The sequence below is a fragment of the Harpia harpyja genome, chromosome Z (genome assembly GCF_026419915.1).
Source record: "Harpia harpyja isolate bHarHar1 chromosome Z, bHarHar1 primary haplotype, whole genome shotgun sequence".
Classification (NCBI taxonomy): Eukaryota; Metazoa; Chordata; class Aves; order Accipitriformes; family Accipitridae; genus Harpia; species Harpia harpyja.
The window spans coordinates 9,499,765-9,518,019 of NC_068969.1; the positions used below are offsets into that span (position 1 = coordinate 9,499,765).

The window sequence follows — 18,255 nt, forward strand, 5'->3', positions numbered from 1 at the left end:
ATAAAGGAGTAGAAAATGTAGATCTACACACTCAAATGACTTAGCTCTGGAAACAGATTATTCATTAAGTTTTACTGAATATTTAAAAGGAAAAAAAAAAGCAAACTTGCTTCTGAGATACATCATCAAGAGATCAGATTTAAAGAGCTTAAATATAAATATTCTAAAAATTCTGTACTGATGATGTCTCAGCTGAAGTAATGTGCCCAATCTAGGGTACCACATTTTAAACAACATGCAGAAGAACTGAAAAGGTTCCAGGGAATGCAGGAAAAAGAAAAAGTTTAGAGAATGTGGCCTTACAGGCAAATTTGAAACAGCTTGGTTTATTTAGTTCAGGACAGAGATGAATGAAGAGAGCCTAATAATAATATGAAGTACTTAGCAGATAAAAAAAAAAAAAAAAAAGACAGAGTAATTGATTGTTTTCAGTGTCTGCTAGATTTAGATTAAGACTGAGATGCTTAATTTTCTCTGGGCATGAAAGTAACTGCAGATGCAGGAATGAGCTTTAATATTTAGGTTGCAATTATTACTAAGTAGATAAGAGCAAGGGTTACATGACTCCTGCCACACAGCCCATTACTCAGTTGAGGCTGTTATTAGAATAGCTACAGAACTTGATCTTGGAATCCATCTGCTGGAAAGAGAGTGGAGGTCTCTGAATGCCACGACACAGCTTCCTTTTGCCCTTATTGCAGACTGTTACTCAGTCATTGTCTTCAAGTCTTCTGCCCAATGGAATAAACTGGCAAGATTTTCACCAAAGCTTTAGGAGAGATGCTAACAAAAGCTTTTAGACTATAAGCATAGTTGATTTCTGCATTAGCTACCTAGACAGGTCTTTAACACTGTCACTGGAGAGATTTAGAAAACACATTAGACATCTGTCACAAATAGCCTAGATGTATTTTATCTAGTTTCAGAAAGGGTAGATGGAGTTGCTGATCTCTGTTGGTTGCCTTAAAATAATTTCTAAGAATTATTTAAAAAATACTGCTGCGCGTTCAAAATATTCTTTCTGTTCTAAACTTATGTTACTCAAATGGTTTTGGCTCTGATTTCATCTGAGAGCAAAACTGCGCTGCAGAAAGTTAGGGTGAATGAATTCAGCTGAATGTTCTCTCTGCGAGAGAGAACATGTAAACATGCAACTGTATTATCCTTTGTACTGAAGGGCAGCACTGTGATGGGAGCTGCATCTGCAGTCACAGTATTTGCAAAATGGAACACTTGTGTGTGGATTTGGGAATAAGAAGCTTTGTAAATGTCTGTAGCAAGCATGTGTGGCCACAGGATAATGAGTAGTGTCTCTTCATATATGCTAAATATGCTCATTTCAGTGCTTGTATCTGAAACAGTGTAGCTTTTCTTTTTTCAGCATTTTCTCAGCTCTCTTCTTTCTTCCCTACGAAGTAATTTAAAGATTAGATGTCGTAGTTAACAAGGTACTTCCTATTTTCGAAGTTAGATAACGGATATAATGTTTAATTGTTGTCTTCTAGGGCGGATTGGAAGGTGGAAAAAATGTACCTGGAAATGTTTTTAACACATGTTTAAGTTATTAGTGTCAGTGTAGAGACTGGCCAGTTCTAAAACTTATTGTGAATTGTATTTCTGGATACATACCAGGTATTCTAAGATCTTAAAATATAGTCAGTCATTTGTAGCTATTTTGTGTTTTTCTTTGCAGAAAGCTCACTCATATTCATGTCAGCTACTGACTGTAGCTGCACTGTAACTCATGTGTTATATTACATCAAGAGCTAGTAATGGAGAATGGAATACTTTAAAGTGGCTACATCAAGATTTCATTATCTCAAACACTGAGCGTTAAATAGGGTCTTCAGAATATGCATACACAAAACATAAATAAACATACGTTCTTCTACATGAAGTCTTAATATATATTCCAAAGGATATACATTTTTACATTATGAAAAAAAGTGGAAAAAAAAAAAAAGCAGTAATGACTATTAAATCAATCCTATTTAGATTCCAGGCTTTTTATCTGAAGTGAGGGCCTTATTTTGAAGAAACCAAATGCAGAAGTAACTCAAGCCAAGGAACTATCAAATGGCTCTTTTTCCTCCGGAGTCCCATGCTGTCTGACCGGGGCCAAATGTTCTCTGTGGTATTTAGCAGTAATTGCAGCATAGGCACAACCATAAACAGCAGCTGCCAACATCATTAGACACACAATTCCACAGACAACTCCAGTTATTACTACAGTGGCAATTGCATGACGCAAACTAACAGGCCTTGGCTTTGGTTTGGGTTCACAGATCGAACGGCTGTTTTCCCCGTGTTCATTGTGATGAGCGTGCTTCAGAGAACTTCTGTGCTCAAAGCTATGGTGGTGAACGCTAGCCAGATGAACGTGAGCTGTCGTTAGAGGGCATGCCCCAAACAGCTCATAGGGAACTTTGAGGAGGTCCTTTCCCTTCCGAATCCCTGGCGCTGAGCAGATAATGCCATCACTTATTCCTCCTGAAAAAAAGCAGATTTATGGTCTTAAGATTTGGTGGTTTCTGAATTATCTTAATGTAAAATTAACAGAAACCTGAAGTCAATTTATCATCAGCTTTGACTTTATACTTTTAAAGATTTATAGCTGTATCTTTAAGATCTTTTTCCAGTTAGATCAATGGTGAGATTATTACACTTTAACACTTACATAAGAGAGTATTTGCAAGAAGCAATTCATCAGGAATTACATTATCTATGATTTTGTAGATGTAAAAGTAAAAAACAACAGTGGTATAAAAGTAAGAACTAAGTCATAGATGAAAACAAAGAGATGTTTGTTAACAGCAAGTTAATTCCTTCAAATTCATACCATTACTTTTTTTTTATAAAGAGAAATGGAAACAGTATACTTAGTAAAGATTTCCCACTTGGTTGAAATATTCCATGAAATAGTCATTGTTCTGACATCATATGCTAACTGTAATAAAGCAAAGCAATTTTTTAAAGCAAGGCTCATGGCAAGAAAATATAGAGAGATCTAAAGGAGTTAGATTAGTCAATCTATTACTCTGCTCAAATGGTAAACTTCATGATTGCTTAGGGCCAGCTTCTGCTCTCTCCCAAATATGTTTTTAGTATAATGGGAAGTGAAGTAGGAAGCCTCAGTCCTGGTAAATCACACAGTTGTTCCTCAGCATGTAGAGGAACACACACCGAGTGTAGCCTTCAGGTTTCTGCTTAGTCCATACACCATGGCTTTAGGGGTGTAGTGTGTCAAGGAGTCAACAAAGCCAAAACCAATATTTACATATTTTAAAATATTAACTAATCAAATTAGCTGAATTTTCTTCCTCTTCTCTATCCAAAAGAATCCACCTTTCAGCTAAAGCCAGGAATAGAAATTTTCATCCTGAAAAGACTTTGTCTGAGAAAGTAGTGAATACAGATGGACCCAAACTGACATCTGGAGACTACTGCACAAATATTGATGACATTCCAAGACAGATATGAGCATAGCAACTTGTCTCTTGGTCTTCACTAGCCAAACCCAAAGTGTGGCTCCAGACACCTCCAATGTGTTAGTTTGAATGTGGATATAGATAAAACTCCAAATCCTGCAACTGCAATCCTTCTGTGGTTTTCAGTAACTAAATATGTGTGCTTGGTACAGAAGACTGGAGTCCCACCTGAACTGAAGCATTCTCTATAATTGTTTATGAGTGTGTATCAAAAGTCAATTGCCTGAGCTGGATTCAGCTAAAAATACTGAAATCTTTTAGAGTTACATTGGACACAACAGTCAATGCTTTTAAATTCAGACAATGTTCATCTCTAGCACTGTTTTGTTAGGACTTGCAAGACATATCTGTAGAGCCACAGTACTATTTTATCATAAGTTTACAATATAAGTAATGGGAAAGATTAATGTGCAATGTAACTAATTTTTCTTCATGTGATTCACACACGTAATTTTAGGGAAATATAAATGTAGAAGAGAACATAGTATTTGGGCTTCCTTTAAAACTTGTTGCTAAAATGAATTGGTAAGTTCCATATCACTTCATTTAAATAATCTGTACAATGTTCGGAAAGATGGAAGGGCATTGCTGAATTTCTAAACATTGTTGGTTTTTGAAATAAATTATAATACTTATGCTGCTGGCAGAGTAATTAAGATAATCTGATATGTTTATCTTGGATCATTACATTCTTCTGCACAGAGAAGTCAGAACCCCTGCTGAAATTCGTTGTAGGTTCCAGCATAATACAACTAAAGCCGTGGGATAATGTAATATTTCACCAGTCCAAAATATTAAGATTTTGGCCCTGAGAGGAGTTTAGCCTTTTGTCTTTTCTAAAAGGTTGCTTCTGGCAGTGACTTTACCTCACCCAGAGACTACTCCTATATTAATTGTGTCCCTCCATAGCCAGTACAGTTTCCCAGCTGGCCTGTAGAGTTCTAATGCCTGAAAACAGTAGCCCATTCAACCACGGGCAACGTGGACCGTCTTCACATATGCTGGGTTGCAACATGCTCCATGTCACTTCCATATACAGATGGAAATCAGTAGTTTGATCACATGCAAGCATCAAAGCCTGATTTAGAGAAAAGCAAATTGGCCTGCTGTTCCGAATTCTCAGATTCTGAACATACCTCCTGGGAGAAAGAAATAAATTTCTTTTCATACTTAATTCCTTTCAGAATTAAATCATATTCTCTTTTCTGCAGCATAACTCATGAATATATTTAAAAGCAGGTGTGGCCAAAATATGAGGCTACTTTTATTTATAAAATTCACTTTTTCCCATGTGATGGCATTACACATTTCTGTCAGGAAATTGTCAATTAATTTAGTACTTCTTCTGTTTAACAACAAATAGGAAGCAAGACTAAACTTATCCAAGGTGTAACATACATTTTTAGGTAATGTATTCTTAAAATAGTAAAGAGCTCCTAAGTGATAATTTGTAGAGGAATTAGAATCCTGAGTTCTCTGAAGTTATATCGCTATTAATATCTGTCTTGATGTTTACCCTCAAGCAGCAGGTAAAAAGCTTTAAATGGTAGGTTGGGTTCTAGCAAAAATATATTGGTAGAATTAAAGCAAGTGTATGTGCACAGTCATGCTTGTTATATATATAGATAGATATGGATATATATATGCATACACACACTTACACATATGTATTTCCAGAATGTATCTGTACATAGTATATGATTGTGTGTATACTTTCTCTCTTTGTGCTAATATAAAGTTCTATGGTTCTAGTTTGCCACCTGTGTTTATGAAAGCACCTGTATTCTGGCCTATGCATGAGAATATATTTTAGTGTGCTTATCTGAGGGGACGATCTAAGGTGTGGGGTAAATTGTTAAGCCATAGTAGCGAAGATCAGTTAGATGGTGGTTAAGTGTTCTCATGTGCGTTGTATGTAATGAGGAGATTTCCTTACCTCTGTATAAAAAGCTCTCCAGCCACAGTTTCAGGCCAAAGACATTACAATTACATTGCCAGGGATTATCTTTGAAAAGAACCACTTTCAGGTTTGGAAGTGACTCCAGCAGAACTCTTTCCATTTTATGAAGTTTGTTATGCTTCACAGACAGCAATGTTATATTCCCTGTGCTGTTTCCAAAAGTCTCAGGTAAATGTATAATGCTGTTGGATGACAAGTCCAGTTCTTTTAGGTGTGGGAGGAAACTGAAAGTCTTGTTTTCTATATAATGAATTAAATTTCTGGTTAGGTTTAGAACCTGTAGGTACCGTAATTTTTGGAAAGCACCTGGTGTCAAACTTGAGAGAGAATTATTAGACAAGTCTAAGATTTTGAGCAAAGGTGTTCCAGTGAATGCATTTTGGTTGATTCTCCAAATACGGTTATTCTGCAACTGTAGTATCTGAATTTCAGGAGGTAAACGGGCAGGGATTTCAGTAAATCCTCTATTCTTGCAGTCTGCAGTCTTTGAAGCTGTATAGCATAGGCATTTGTCAGGACATCCATGAGCTGCACATATTAACAAGATGACACTCAAAACCAAAAGCCAGTTACCTGTATCACAAGTGAAAGATTTAAAATTAGTTTAAAATGTTTGTCTTTTGGTGATATACAGGTCATTAACATGGGCAAAGGATTTACAGCTCCATAATAAAAATTAATGTAGATAGCATAAAGAGAGTTCATTTCTTTTACAATACATTAGTAAGTTACAGATAATATTGAAGTGCTGTTATAATGCAGAATGAAGTTAGTGTTTCCATGGTCTTAAAATGAAGTACTTCCCATGGCTTTATCTTAAGTACAAATGGATTTCAGGAGGATTTGCCATCAGCAGAGCAGTGATGTTTGAAGGGAATGTGACAGAGTTTCTAAAATTATTAAATTGGCATGTTTCTCTTTTTGTGGTAGTAACAACTTTGAGCCATCTTGCGTCAGAAGGGTTGCAAGTAGAACTTTTATTTTTCTGTGTTTTTACTAATTGTACTACCTAAAAAGAATTAAGTTAATGTGCTGTCAAAAGAATAACAAGCTTCAAAGACATTGCTATAAAAAGTAAACAGTACTTTTTCAGCAATCCAGATTCTGTAAGTTTGTTCTTTAAAATATCTATGTTTATACTTATTGCTTTAATTCCCTTATCTGAATGCCAGCTGTACTTCCCATAGATAGGAGTTGCTACACAATCAGTAAACATTTGTCAAGAAGCTGTTAAAAAGATAAATGAATTGACAGGAGTACTTAGTAATATTTAGTATTTATAATTATCTTCTGCTCCCTGATGTTCAGGTCAGTTTTACCTGAAAATATAACAGTTTTTACCTTTCATATCTTGCTAATGATTTTGCTTTGAAAACAATGTGCCGCTTAAAGCTGTGTTCGTCTGCACTGCATGAAATAAAAAAAACCAACCCAGATTATGTTGAGTAATTAGATTTTCTTTGACTAAAGAACATGAGAATGATAGGTCCTTTTGTAACATTGTTTTTGAGATGCCTCTAATCATTTTTACTGTTTCAAAATGAAAAACATTTTAGTTAGTTACTACTTGAAACCTTTGGAAATTAAAGGACATACTGCTTACAGACTTACAAACATTAATTAGTAACAGGGAATGCCATATTAAAGGAATAACAGTGTATGTTTATAACATTGAATATGACAAATGTATAAATGAGAGTTTTACTTTGAGACTAGTTTGTCACAAACTACTCATTAATTTTCACTCAAAAATGAAACTATTTATATTAAAATTATACATAATCTTCTGCAATACTGAATTCTACCTTGTATAATTCACTTGAAAGATTTCAGCATTCTTGCAAGCAAGGCAAGCAATGCTTTCAGTTCATTGCGTTGTTCTGCAACAGTTGGCTTCAGAAACTGAGGCACAGCTTCCAATGTAGAGTTAAAATAAACACTGCATGGCAAGGAAATGTTTAGAGAACAGAAAAATTTCGTTATTAATCTGAATGCTTCAATATCTCACCTTGCATTCTGCTTTGCTTGTTCTCCACCTTGCAGAAGATTCAGTCCAGTTTTCTGGTGAAGAACAGTAACAAACACTTTGTTCTGATTCCCACTTCCAATCTGTAACGTGCTCATCCAGTTTCCTTTCTGTGGGTTGCTTTTTTTTTTTTAGATGGTATCTGTGGCTTGTGTAGAAGTGAAACTATTTCTAGTGAGTTACTCTATCAGCCTTTGATTTTTTTCTTTATCACAGACTTCCCCCTCTTCCCCCCCCCAATCCATTTATGACTCTCAGAGACTTACTCTGCCTCTTAATCAGTCAACAGGCCATGCAAAGAGTGTCTGTCAACTCTAACTGGACAGCTGTAACATACCAATAATGACCTGATAGCCTTGCCTTCTCGATTTATTTAATCTGCCTCAAATGCAAGGCACAAAAATAAAGCTGCCTTTTTAAATCCAGTATAGTTGCTGGATTCTGGTGGATTATTAGCTATGCTGTGTCAATTTTTGCAAGATCAGATGACTCTGAACATGGATTGTGATTATCCTGGGCTGTGACTGGAGGCAGTGGAGTGTATAATATCACTACGAATAGGCCTGTGGGTTGATGACATGGTTTTGACAGTGCACTCGTTTGCTCTCCTAAGCTTATTCATCTGACATCCATTAATTGTGCTGACAGGATTTTCTTGCATGGGAACACAGAGCTGGTGGCTCCTTCCATAAAAAGGGCATACATACTGGTAAGGTCACCAAGAATACTGAACTAATTTATTTATTTTCAAAGATATTGGAAAGAAAGGGCAGATGATATTAAAATTCTACTTTGTGTGTTCGTATGGTGCCTTGACTTGTCTCTTTGTTACTTCTTCAGTATAACTCATTCATACTGCACCATCTACAACAATAAAAGGATTAATGACTTGTGACTATGAAGGAACTTAAAGGTGTTTAAAGGAATGAGAGATCTGGTATACAGTAGAGCCTTTCAAGGTCATATGATCACTCCATCTGTTAGCCGTCCTATGGAGAGGGAAGTTGTACAATCGAAAGCTTTTAACCCTATTCTTATAGGTAACATAGCTTTCTTGGGTTCAAATTCTGCTTTTGGGTGCTTTTGAAAAGATCACACAAAGCTCACTTTCCAGGGCAAAATTTATATGCTATAGGCAATGCTGTGGAAGGAATAATGGAAAAATGAGATCATCGGGTCCAAACTGCTGTTGAAAGCAGGGTCTTACAAGAGGTTATCCAGGGTCCTGTCAAGCTGAGACTTGGATATTTCCATCACTTCTCTGGGCAACCTAGTCTGATGTGTAGCTGTTCTCAGCATTAATAATTTTGTCTTACATCCAGACAGAATTTTCCTTGATGGAACTTGTGTCCATCACCTCTTGTCCTGTCACCGTGCATCCGTGTGAAGGAAGTAACCCCATCTTCTCCATAGTACCTTTTGGTTACTGAAAGTCTCTATTTAGATCTCTGCCACCCTCACCCGCAGGAGAGAGCTGTAACTTATTATTGTATGCTTTGCTGAATTGTTTCTGACCCCAGTCAAGATATCCAAAGGAACAATGAACACTGCTGAGCACTGAAGGAGAATGTAGAACTGACATTCTGTGAAGTAAACATGACTGTTCATCTCAAGGATACTAGGATTATTGCTACAAATGACAGACCATACTGTCCTTGACACTCTTGATGAATGACACATCATCCTGATACAGGATCAAAATCTGCGATTTAGTGTAGAGGAGTACTGTAGATGTAGATTACATGGTACGTGGTAGTCATACTAAATAACTCCAACTTTACAAAGGGAGAGGGAGATAAGCTAAAAGATCAGCTGTAATGTACTTTAAATGAGTGTCATGTTAAAGTGAAAAGCTTCTCTAACCTTTGTTGCACAAATACATTAATTTGCTCTTTCCTTTCCCAACCCATGTATATGCACATATATACAAACATATAAACAGAACTATCTTAAATAGTACCAGTGAATCATTTTAATGAAGGCAGAACTAAATGTAAAAAGGGCTATTATAAAATATCATTGTCCTTAGAAGTTGTAGCCTTGCTAGCTGCAGATACTCTACTTTGCTCTTTCAAAGAACAAATTTAGGTCAAGTACTTGTTGCTTGAGATGACATCCCTCTGTCCTTGCAATAACTCATCCCTTGTATCAATGATAGCCCTTTTCATGACTTCTGATTATATTGCAGGAGTTATTAAGTTATTTTCTGGTGTGGTAAGAATTTTTCACACTTTTAAATTCTCTTTGGTATTTAAAATTTTATTTGGGCTCTTGAATTCACAGGGTTTCTTTTTAAAGTTTTTTTTCCTTCTTAACTAATGTTTGCTGACCAGGTGGGCTTACAAGCTCTCACAGCAGTTTGTGTCATCTAACCGAGGGCTTAAAGAATGTCTCTTAACTGCCTCTTTTATTTTAGGTAAGGCTTTGCAACTATAATTGTATTATTTTTAGCACGTGCCATATTAAAGAGATGTTCGTAGGACAAGGTCACTGGAAGTTAAGCACTGTGGGAGGTTTAGTTCCAACAATAATGCAGAGGTTGTTTTATATACTCTGAATTGTGGTATAAGGAGTTACTATTTTTTTTTAAATCTTCATGCTGAGTTCAGATTTGGAAACATATGATTAAATCTGTTGATTTGATTTTTGTGTAGATGTGGCTATTTTTTCCTTATATTAAGAACTCTGAATGCACATGTTTTGTAAACAGAAGTTTCCCTAACCTATAATCCATGTCCTATTCCCATTTATTAGTAATAATACTTTGGTTATGACAGAGAAGTCTGATGTGGTGAAAATTATAGTTGTGACACAGGTAGAGATTTGCCAGAGACAGAATAACCATAAAATCTACTCTACTTCTGGCCTTTTGAACAACCAGCAGGATTCTTTTCAGTTGTCTGATGTGGTGCAGCAACTGTGTTATTGTGACTGCTTAAATTAACTTGTGCCTTGTTGTGACAAGGTATGTTTCCCATTGCGAATAGCAAGACAGCCCAATGAATTAATACCCTATCCCTGTTGGCTGGTGGGGGACCTTCAGTGTTTGCTTTGCCAGCAAACGCTTTGTTGCAGCAGATGCTGCCATCTGCTTTAAGGGAGTACTACGTGTTGTAAGAATCATCTCTTTTACAGAAGAACGTTATGTTAACTAAACTCTAGCAAAAAGGAAACAATTTAAATATTTCAAATATTTAAAAGCTACAGCATTCAGATTCCACTGCATTGTATATTGAGTCCAGGCAGGTAAGATTATATAAAAAAATGTTCCTAAGACCACAGCAGACAATTCCTATACGTTCTCTTTATTAGATTTATTTTCCTTATGCTTTTGAGTGGTAAGGTATTAAAACTGTGACACTTACAGGGGAATTGCATGCGCTTTCTCCTTACTCACGTGTCTCCAGATTGGTGAAACAACTAAGTTCTTGCTAAGACCCTAAATGCAACTCTGGGCAATGCAGACTCCTCTTCATTTTGGTTCAGGACAAAAAATAATTCATATTTGTTAGTGAAACAGCCCATATCTCTGTTGTTAAAAGCCTGCCCCTTTAACTGGCACTTAAAAAACACAGTACTGCATCATGGAGAAACATGTTACCCTTTCCCAGCTCTGAGTCAGAATGCTGTGCAAACAAGGATGACAGGACTTAAGAAACCCTTGAATCTCTCATGCTCTTCCTTCTGCAAAGGCAGTCCTTGTACTCTAAGAGCTCAGGACCCTCTCAACTTTTGCCTGGCAGGGTACTAGGTTTTGAAAAGTTGACAAAAATTAGAGGAAGGCCCTGTATTATATTTCTGCCTACCTTTCACAAGAGAAGTATAAGCCAACGGATCAAACCAAATTTGGCTTGAGGAAGTTTTACACCTTAAAAAGCTGGCCATATTTTCCAGAAGAGGTGGGTGCATGGATTTCTTCAGACATGTTATTGCTTAGGTAGGATAAGGGCAGAGTAATACCAGCTAGAGTTTAATAACATCGAATCTTGGCTATCACACAGCATAAGGAGATACCATGATGTCTAAAAAGTTGTTCGTGTCTGTCCTTAGCAGTTGTTATGAATTGCTTGGTGGTATCCCTTTAAGGTGAGAAGCAATATTTTGTAACTCTAGAAATGAGGAAACAGGCAGACAGTTGTGATTTTGTATTTTGGGTCACAGACTTTGAGGGGAAGAGCCCAGTTTTCTTCTTTTCAGTGGCTTGTTTTGCCTTGCTTAGGAGGCAACTTACTTACATCTGGTACTTGTTTATACAATGCATAATTAATCTGTGAAATGCATTGTTGGAAGTTATCCTTGGGCCAAAAGATTAGTAGGATTCATATATAATCTGGAGCCATAGTTACCTCATGGGGCAAAAAATCATTTGGAAGGGATATAAACTTTCACTCTTAAGGGCTTTAATCAAGCACTAATGACACGAGTTATGGAGAAAAACCTTTCCCTGTGGGCAGGGTTTTTCTCCATAGTTATTATTTATGGGAATTTTTACACCTTCCTCTGACACCTCTAGAAGAGGCCAGTGTAAGAGATGTAATAGTGGACTAGATGAACTGGAACATACTGCATTCCAGGTGGAAATGTACAGTGGGGGAAGGGATAGCTGGGCAGATTTACAGCCTGCTAGTTGCAGCAAGCTGCAAACTGGTGAGGTGTGTGCTGCCGTGTTGGGTGATATCATTGGGGCTGCCTATCTGAGCACCTTCTTGGTTTAGGTCAGAACTCTATTCATCCTGGGACCACTCTTCTGGTTTGGACTGGAAAATTCTTTTAACATTCATATCCAGGTCTTTGCTGGTAATCTATAGACTACTGTTTGGGTCAGTCCTTTGCAGTTTTTTTCAGTTTTTTTTTTCCACAAAAGTGATGCAAGTCTTTCAATCCATTAGGTAGATCAGTCAGCAATTTGTTGTGATATTATAACTCTAATATAATGTAGTTAGGAGTTGGTTTGGCTCGTACTCGTTCTACTGTAGCTAAATGAGCAGAAATCTATGAAGGTGAGAAGGGGTTACTTGGAAAGTGCTCAAGCACCAGCCTTACAGTATTCTTCAGTAGGTAGAAAATTTCTTAGAAGGGGATGCAAGGCCTTCAGAATGAGGAGAAGCACAGGGAATAGAGATGCTGGGCTTCTTTGCCTGAATTGCAAGTTAGATGAAGTTGCACCAAGGGGCAGATTATGTGTCAGCAGAATATTTGTTCCATCACAAATGGGGGTGCAGATTCAATTTTCAATCATTTCCAGACTAATGACAACCCACCTGCTATACATGCTGAGCATCCATAGATAAAATGTATCTCCAGTAGATTAGAGTTAATTAATGAATTCATTTTGCTGTTATTGTAAATAGAAAAATACGTTGCTTGACATAAAGCCAGCAGAAACGGAAGGAATAAAAACAAACAGGAGCTAGAAAAATACATGTAAAAATAAGGACAGGTGTACATTTTGTTTTATCTCAACATTTTAGATGCTTTTTGTCCGCTCTTAAACGTGTTAAAATTGAGATCACTCACTATCGTTCTAGATAGCTTATTCGTTCTACACCAAAGACAGAGTTCTTTTCTAAGCTTTTACTTAGTGTTTTTGTTTTCTTATTTTTATATTTCATAAGAATATTCATGGTCATAGCTCACCCTGGACTCAAGAACAAAATATAGATTTCCTGTGCATTCTGAATGGTTGATTACTAGGCCAGTTCTTGTAAGAATTGGAAGGATTTTTCTTGAACAACTTCCTGTAAAAGTGTTTTGAAATATTCTCAGTGTATGAAGAAAGATTGTAAAGTGTAGTAAATGTTTCTTAAACTGCTGCTCACCAACTGTGCTACAAAATAGAACTCATACTTCATTAATTCCTGTTGTACTTTTAAGGCAAATCATAGTAGTTAAGTAAAACTTGCTGTTAAATGTTGGGAACTCCTGTATTTACGGGCTCAGAAGGATTTTTTTTCTCTTTGCCCTAGTACTCACTTGAACACAAGAACTTGCAGAAGCAGGGATGACATTTGCTGTAGTAAAAAGTCAAATAATTAAACTTCTGTAATTCTTGCAACACATTGGAAATAACCGTGGGAATTTTTTTTAATTAATTTAAGCAAGGCACTAAATAGCCTGATGTTAAAATTAGGTAGCTGATAAATGTTAAATACATAATTTTTGTGGATTTAAATGTCAGCATATACTTAAGTATTCTATTGGATCAGGACTGATGCACTCAGTAGCTTTGGATTCAAGCTTTGATGGAGTATTTCCCTTTGATGGAGTTTCTCTACAAGAGAAAAGCTTGAAGCCTGTAACTGCTGAAAGAATCTTAATTGTCTTGCAGCAGGTAAAGTACAAGGTGCAATCTGTCAACTACATTATAATGTGCATGATACCAGACTATAACCCTCTTCAACACTGGTATGTAGCAGTTGTTACTAGCAGACCTCTGAATATGATGGAGGAATAGAACCTGGAACATCAGTGTTCATTGCTTATGGGACCATTTCACAAGTGGAGTAAGGATATTGTAAACTTTTTCCACATGACTCCAATGAACAAGAATGAGCCAGATACCTATACTTGCTGCTGATGTTCTTCATTTCATTAGCAGATAAGTTTTACAAAGCAGTACGTAGTTTGCTCTTTTCTTGTTTCTTTGTTCTCTCTGGATTTCTGTGTCATCCCTACTGCCTTAACTGCTACAGCAGCAGGCACCAAAAGTCCTCTGTATATGACAACATCCTAGAGATCATAGGGCATGCTGTCATCCTTTTTTTCCCCCTCTCCTATTTTTAACCTGTAAGCAGGTTTTAAACAGCAAGTGTCTTTTTAAAATACCTTTTTCTCCACAGAACGTATTAAATGAAGTGACAGGATAAGTCAGGTATATAGATAGACTTCTTATCCCTGAAGTTTAGCTAGTTATGCTGTTTTCAGACATGATAAATCCTTGGGAAACTTAGCTGGTATAAAGGATAATGATGTTTCTGTTCAGAATTTGTAAAATTGGCCACTGAGAGGTCTTTTTTCTTTAAAAAGAAAAAGAAAAAAACTCTTTCAGAGGGCATTTTATTAATGAGAATTACAATACAGGAAAATCTGGTATAGATTAGTAAAGAACAGTAACAGTTTATCCAAATGGAACTGGTTGGATGATTAAATTCCTTTAATAGGTACTGAAATTTAAACCTCTTGATCCCTCTGACGTAAGCATAACTCTTAAAGGTCATGGAACTTGATTCTAAAAGTGTAATGTGGGAGAGAAATATTGGGATGTTGATTAAGGATTTCACATACCCTGGGAGGAAATTTATGTGGGAGTAAAACAATAGGCATTTAAATAAAGGAAAAAAAAACCCCAAACCAAAACCAAAACCCCAAACCTGTAGCTATGAAATATAAAAAGCACCTTTAATAAAACCCTGCTTATAGGTGTGCAGTTTGTACCAGCACTAATGAAGCAACTTGACTGGGATATCCTAATGGCAAGTAAAGGACACTAAAGATTGAAATCTTTAAGGAACATCATGTTTTCACTATTCTTACACTCTTTTTTACCTGTTCATTATTATCTTGTCTGTTTTGACTATATGTTCCTCTGTATGTCTGTTTTGGTTTCCTATTTTCATGCTGAGAATCACAAAAGACCCTCATTCTATGGTTTCTTTTCTCATTAATAGAATATGTTTTTTTCAATATTGATTACAATTTATAAAGTATCTGCAGTGTATAATATTTGCCTTTTCTTGACTTGGTAAAAAGGAAAATTGTTTGCTGAGACTTAATACAACTGTTAGGAGGATCATACGAAATGGCTGACATGCTGTCAGCTAAGTAAGGAGGAAAACGTTTTAGTAAGTTGGCATAAGTGATGATGTCCTGACAGTCATAATACAAAGCTATGCCTAGTTTTTGTTTGTAGTAACCAAAGTTATCTTCAAGCCTTTAACTGTGGTTTCTGTTTTACTGTCCCCTAAGATGCTGAAGGATGAACTTTCTGGGTTGAGCACATGCATTAGTTGAGAGGATAACAAATTTATAACAACAGTTAGAATGCCTGTGGGCAAGTATAAGTAGATTATTAGCCCTAAAGTTCAGGCAACATTTAAATGTTGATCTCATCTTTTTATCTTCAATGTTTATATCTGACTTCTGCTTCATCACCACTGAGTGATGCTGAAGTATACAGGTAATACATATTATCATTTAATATAATCCATTTTTATCCAAAGGCACTTCCATTTTAATACTGTTTAATTTAGGGCATGATCTCAAAAGTTCCCAACCCAGTTGAGCTTCCTCTGTCCATATAGCTATAGCTGTCTTGGTCAAAAAGGGTGTATTTTGATCGTCTTTATTTGCTCTCATACTGCTTCTGCAGTATGTTATTTTGGAACATAATGGCAGGGCTGACCTTGGTTACTCTTGTTTTGGCTGAGACTTTTTATCCTTTTCCCTTTTCAAAATGACAGTAGATTGCTTAGTATTCATTTTCTCTCCTCCTCTGTGTTTCAGCAGAGTTAGAATAGATGAGTTCAAAGAACAGTACTACTGGCTTCTCTGTTTCTTAAAGCACTCATGGAGAGAAGTAGGCTAACTGGTTTTAGAAGTTGAAGTTATGCATCATGTGCCTAGTTAGTGAACTAATAATTTCCATACTTCTGTTTTTTAGTGTCAGTAAGATCTTAAATAGGTTTTTATTAGCTACTGCTACAAGCTTCCTTTCTATAAACCCTTGAGAAAGAAGAAAGAGCAGAGAGCTCTCTCTGTAATTTGTAGTTCGTGATGATTTGGAGGTGTCATGTTCCAAATGTAGGCACTTAAGTGAACATTTGTATTTCGTGCAACTGAAAGGAGCTGTAATACAGGCTTTTCCATGGAAACTAAACACTCTGTCTACTCTACTATATGCCATCATACTTTTACATATTGTTGCTTTCCTAGCTTTGGAGTTAAGGGATACTTATTTTAGAAGAACAGTTCTGCAGACTTTCTTAAATTGAAAATGTGAAAACAGTTCTGTGAAAGAAGTAGACACCAATTATCTGAAGGAGTCGCATAATGCTTGATTCTCTGTAATACTTTATCTGAATTGAACTTGGCTGAAATCAGTCATGTGGAACAACATTTCAGTTGCATCATAGTACAGTGCAGATGTACGCTACAAAAGGCAAAAAACTGTTTGTCTCCAATCCTCTTCATTGTAGTGTCACAGTACTTTTACTAAGGCATGTCTTGCACCTTTAAATATTCCTAATTCAGAATTTAGGCCTGGTTCTTCTCCTAAAATCTTGGGGAAATCTTTCATTGAACTCAGAAGAGGTAAGATGAAGTGTAATTTGTACCGTTTCATCAACGTACCATTTGAACTGCAAGTGTGAGTATAGTACAACCTTTCTGTTTTTCTGAATAAGACTAGTATGAAACGATGAACCAAATTGACCACTCAAAGATTCAAAACTTTCTGGATCTTTCTGGACAGGTGATGGCACCTGTCAGACTGAGGTTTCTAGAGTTCTTGTGAGGCTAAACATGTGGAAAAAAACCCGCTATTCATATAGTATCTTTAAGATTGATAATTAGCGCAAATTAGGATGAAAAAATAATTGTGGTGGACCAAAATAAGTCTTTTAATCAATATGCTGCTTCTCCACTGAAAGTAAGAGACAACAGGAGAGGAGACTCAAGTAAGCAATGTTAGCCTTTAGAAGAAGAACATTTATGAGTGGACTTCCTTTATTTCTACTAGTGTTGTGAGCAAAGGTGTAAAATCTGTAAATTGGAACTTAAAGTCACAATGTTCTGAAAAAAAGTATTTGTTGTGTTGTCTCTTTTTTCAGACTTTTAGGGTTCAGACTTTCAAGCTTTTCTCTGGAACGACAAATAAGAAAGCACCCTCTTTTGTTTGTGATCACCTTCTATTCGAGTTAGTATACACTCACCATGTGATTTTAGAAAGAACACTATCTGGGAGACAAAAAAGAAATTGCACAGGCCATTTCTGCTATTTGTAGTTGTAGACTAAAAATTGATGAGGATGTGCTTTGAAAAGATTCTAACTTTTTATAAAGAAGTAGGTCCAGTGTTTTTGGAAGAGTGACCTTTGCTTCTGGATAAAAGGTTTCGCATTCTGTCTTACAGTTTTAAAGATCAAATCCTGCCATATTTTTCTCACCCAAGATTGCTTCCTGCAAGTTAGCATGCCTGTTTCCGGATTGCACCCTAATCGATAAAGTATGATTGTAAGAATACTTAACTATTACTGCTTTCATTCATAAAATTCAAATAACTTTTCAGGGAATGTGAAGCATCCTTCCTCCCATTTCACAAAGGGGGAAATGGAGCACAGAAAAGTAAGGGGATTTGGTCACAGTTGCACACCAGGTAAACAGCAGAGCAAGGAACTGACCCTAAGCCTTCTAACTCCAGTTCAGTGCTTTAGCCACTGGACCACCCTGTTTTCATAGGCAGATGTTCTCTGATGGAAGTTTCATGGAAATCCAGTTGCTGTGGGATAACAGCTTATAGATGAAGATTGTAAAACAAGACCAATGTTGTCATTTATTAAAAGAGATTATTTCATAGATATAAGGCCAGTTAACACATTTTACGCAATGGCAGTGCTGATAGTTCCTGTTTTTCAGAGATTAAGATGGGCTGAACGACGGAGGGTTTCCCATGGTAAAAGTACTGCTGTAAATGTTTCTTCTGGTAATGTAATTAGGAAGTATTGGCTCCAGTTAATGCAACTTAAACAAAACATGTTGTCCTCAGCAAACTCGTTAAACAGGCAT

At 36.4% G+C, this 18,255-nt stretch overlaps 2 protein-coding genes across 6 annotated transcripts in view; one reads left to right on the top strand and one right to left on the bottom strand.

Moving 5' to 3' along the window:
- Window positions 1-18,255, top strand: part of CACNA2D3 (calcium voltage-gated channel auxiliary subunit alpha2delta 3) — a 478,462-nt gene that overhangs the window by 397,967 nt on the left and 62,240 nt on the right. The window lies entirely within an intron of this gene.
- On the bottom strand, window positions 963-7,708 carry LRTM1 (leucine rich repeats and transmembrane domains 1). Its single transcript, XM_052777210.1, has 3 exons — window positions 7,457-7,708; window positions 5,425-6,021; window positions 963-2,490 (listed from the first exon to the last, which is right to left on the bottom strand). Exons 1-3 carry the CDS (start codon window positions 7,461-7,463, stop codon window positions 2,057-2,059), a joined length of 1,038 nt encoding a protein of 345 aa, XP_052633170.1. The 5' UTR covers window positions 7,464-7,708; the 3' UTR covers window positions 963-2,056.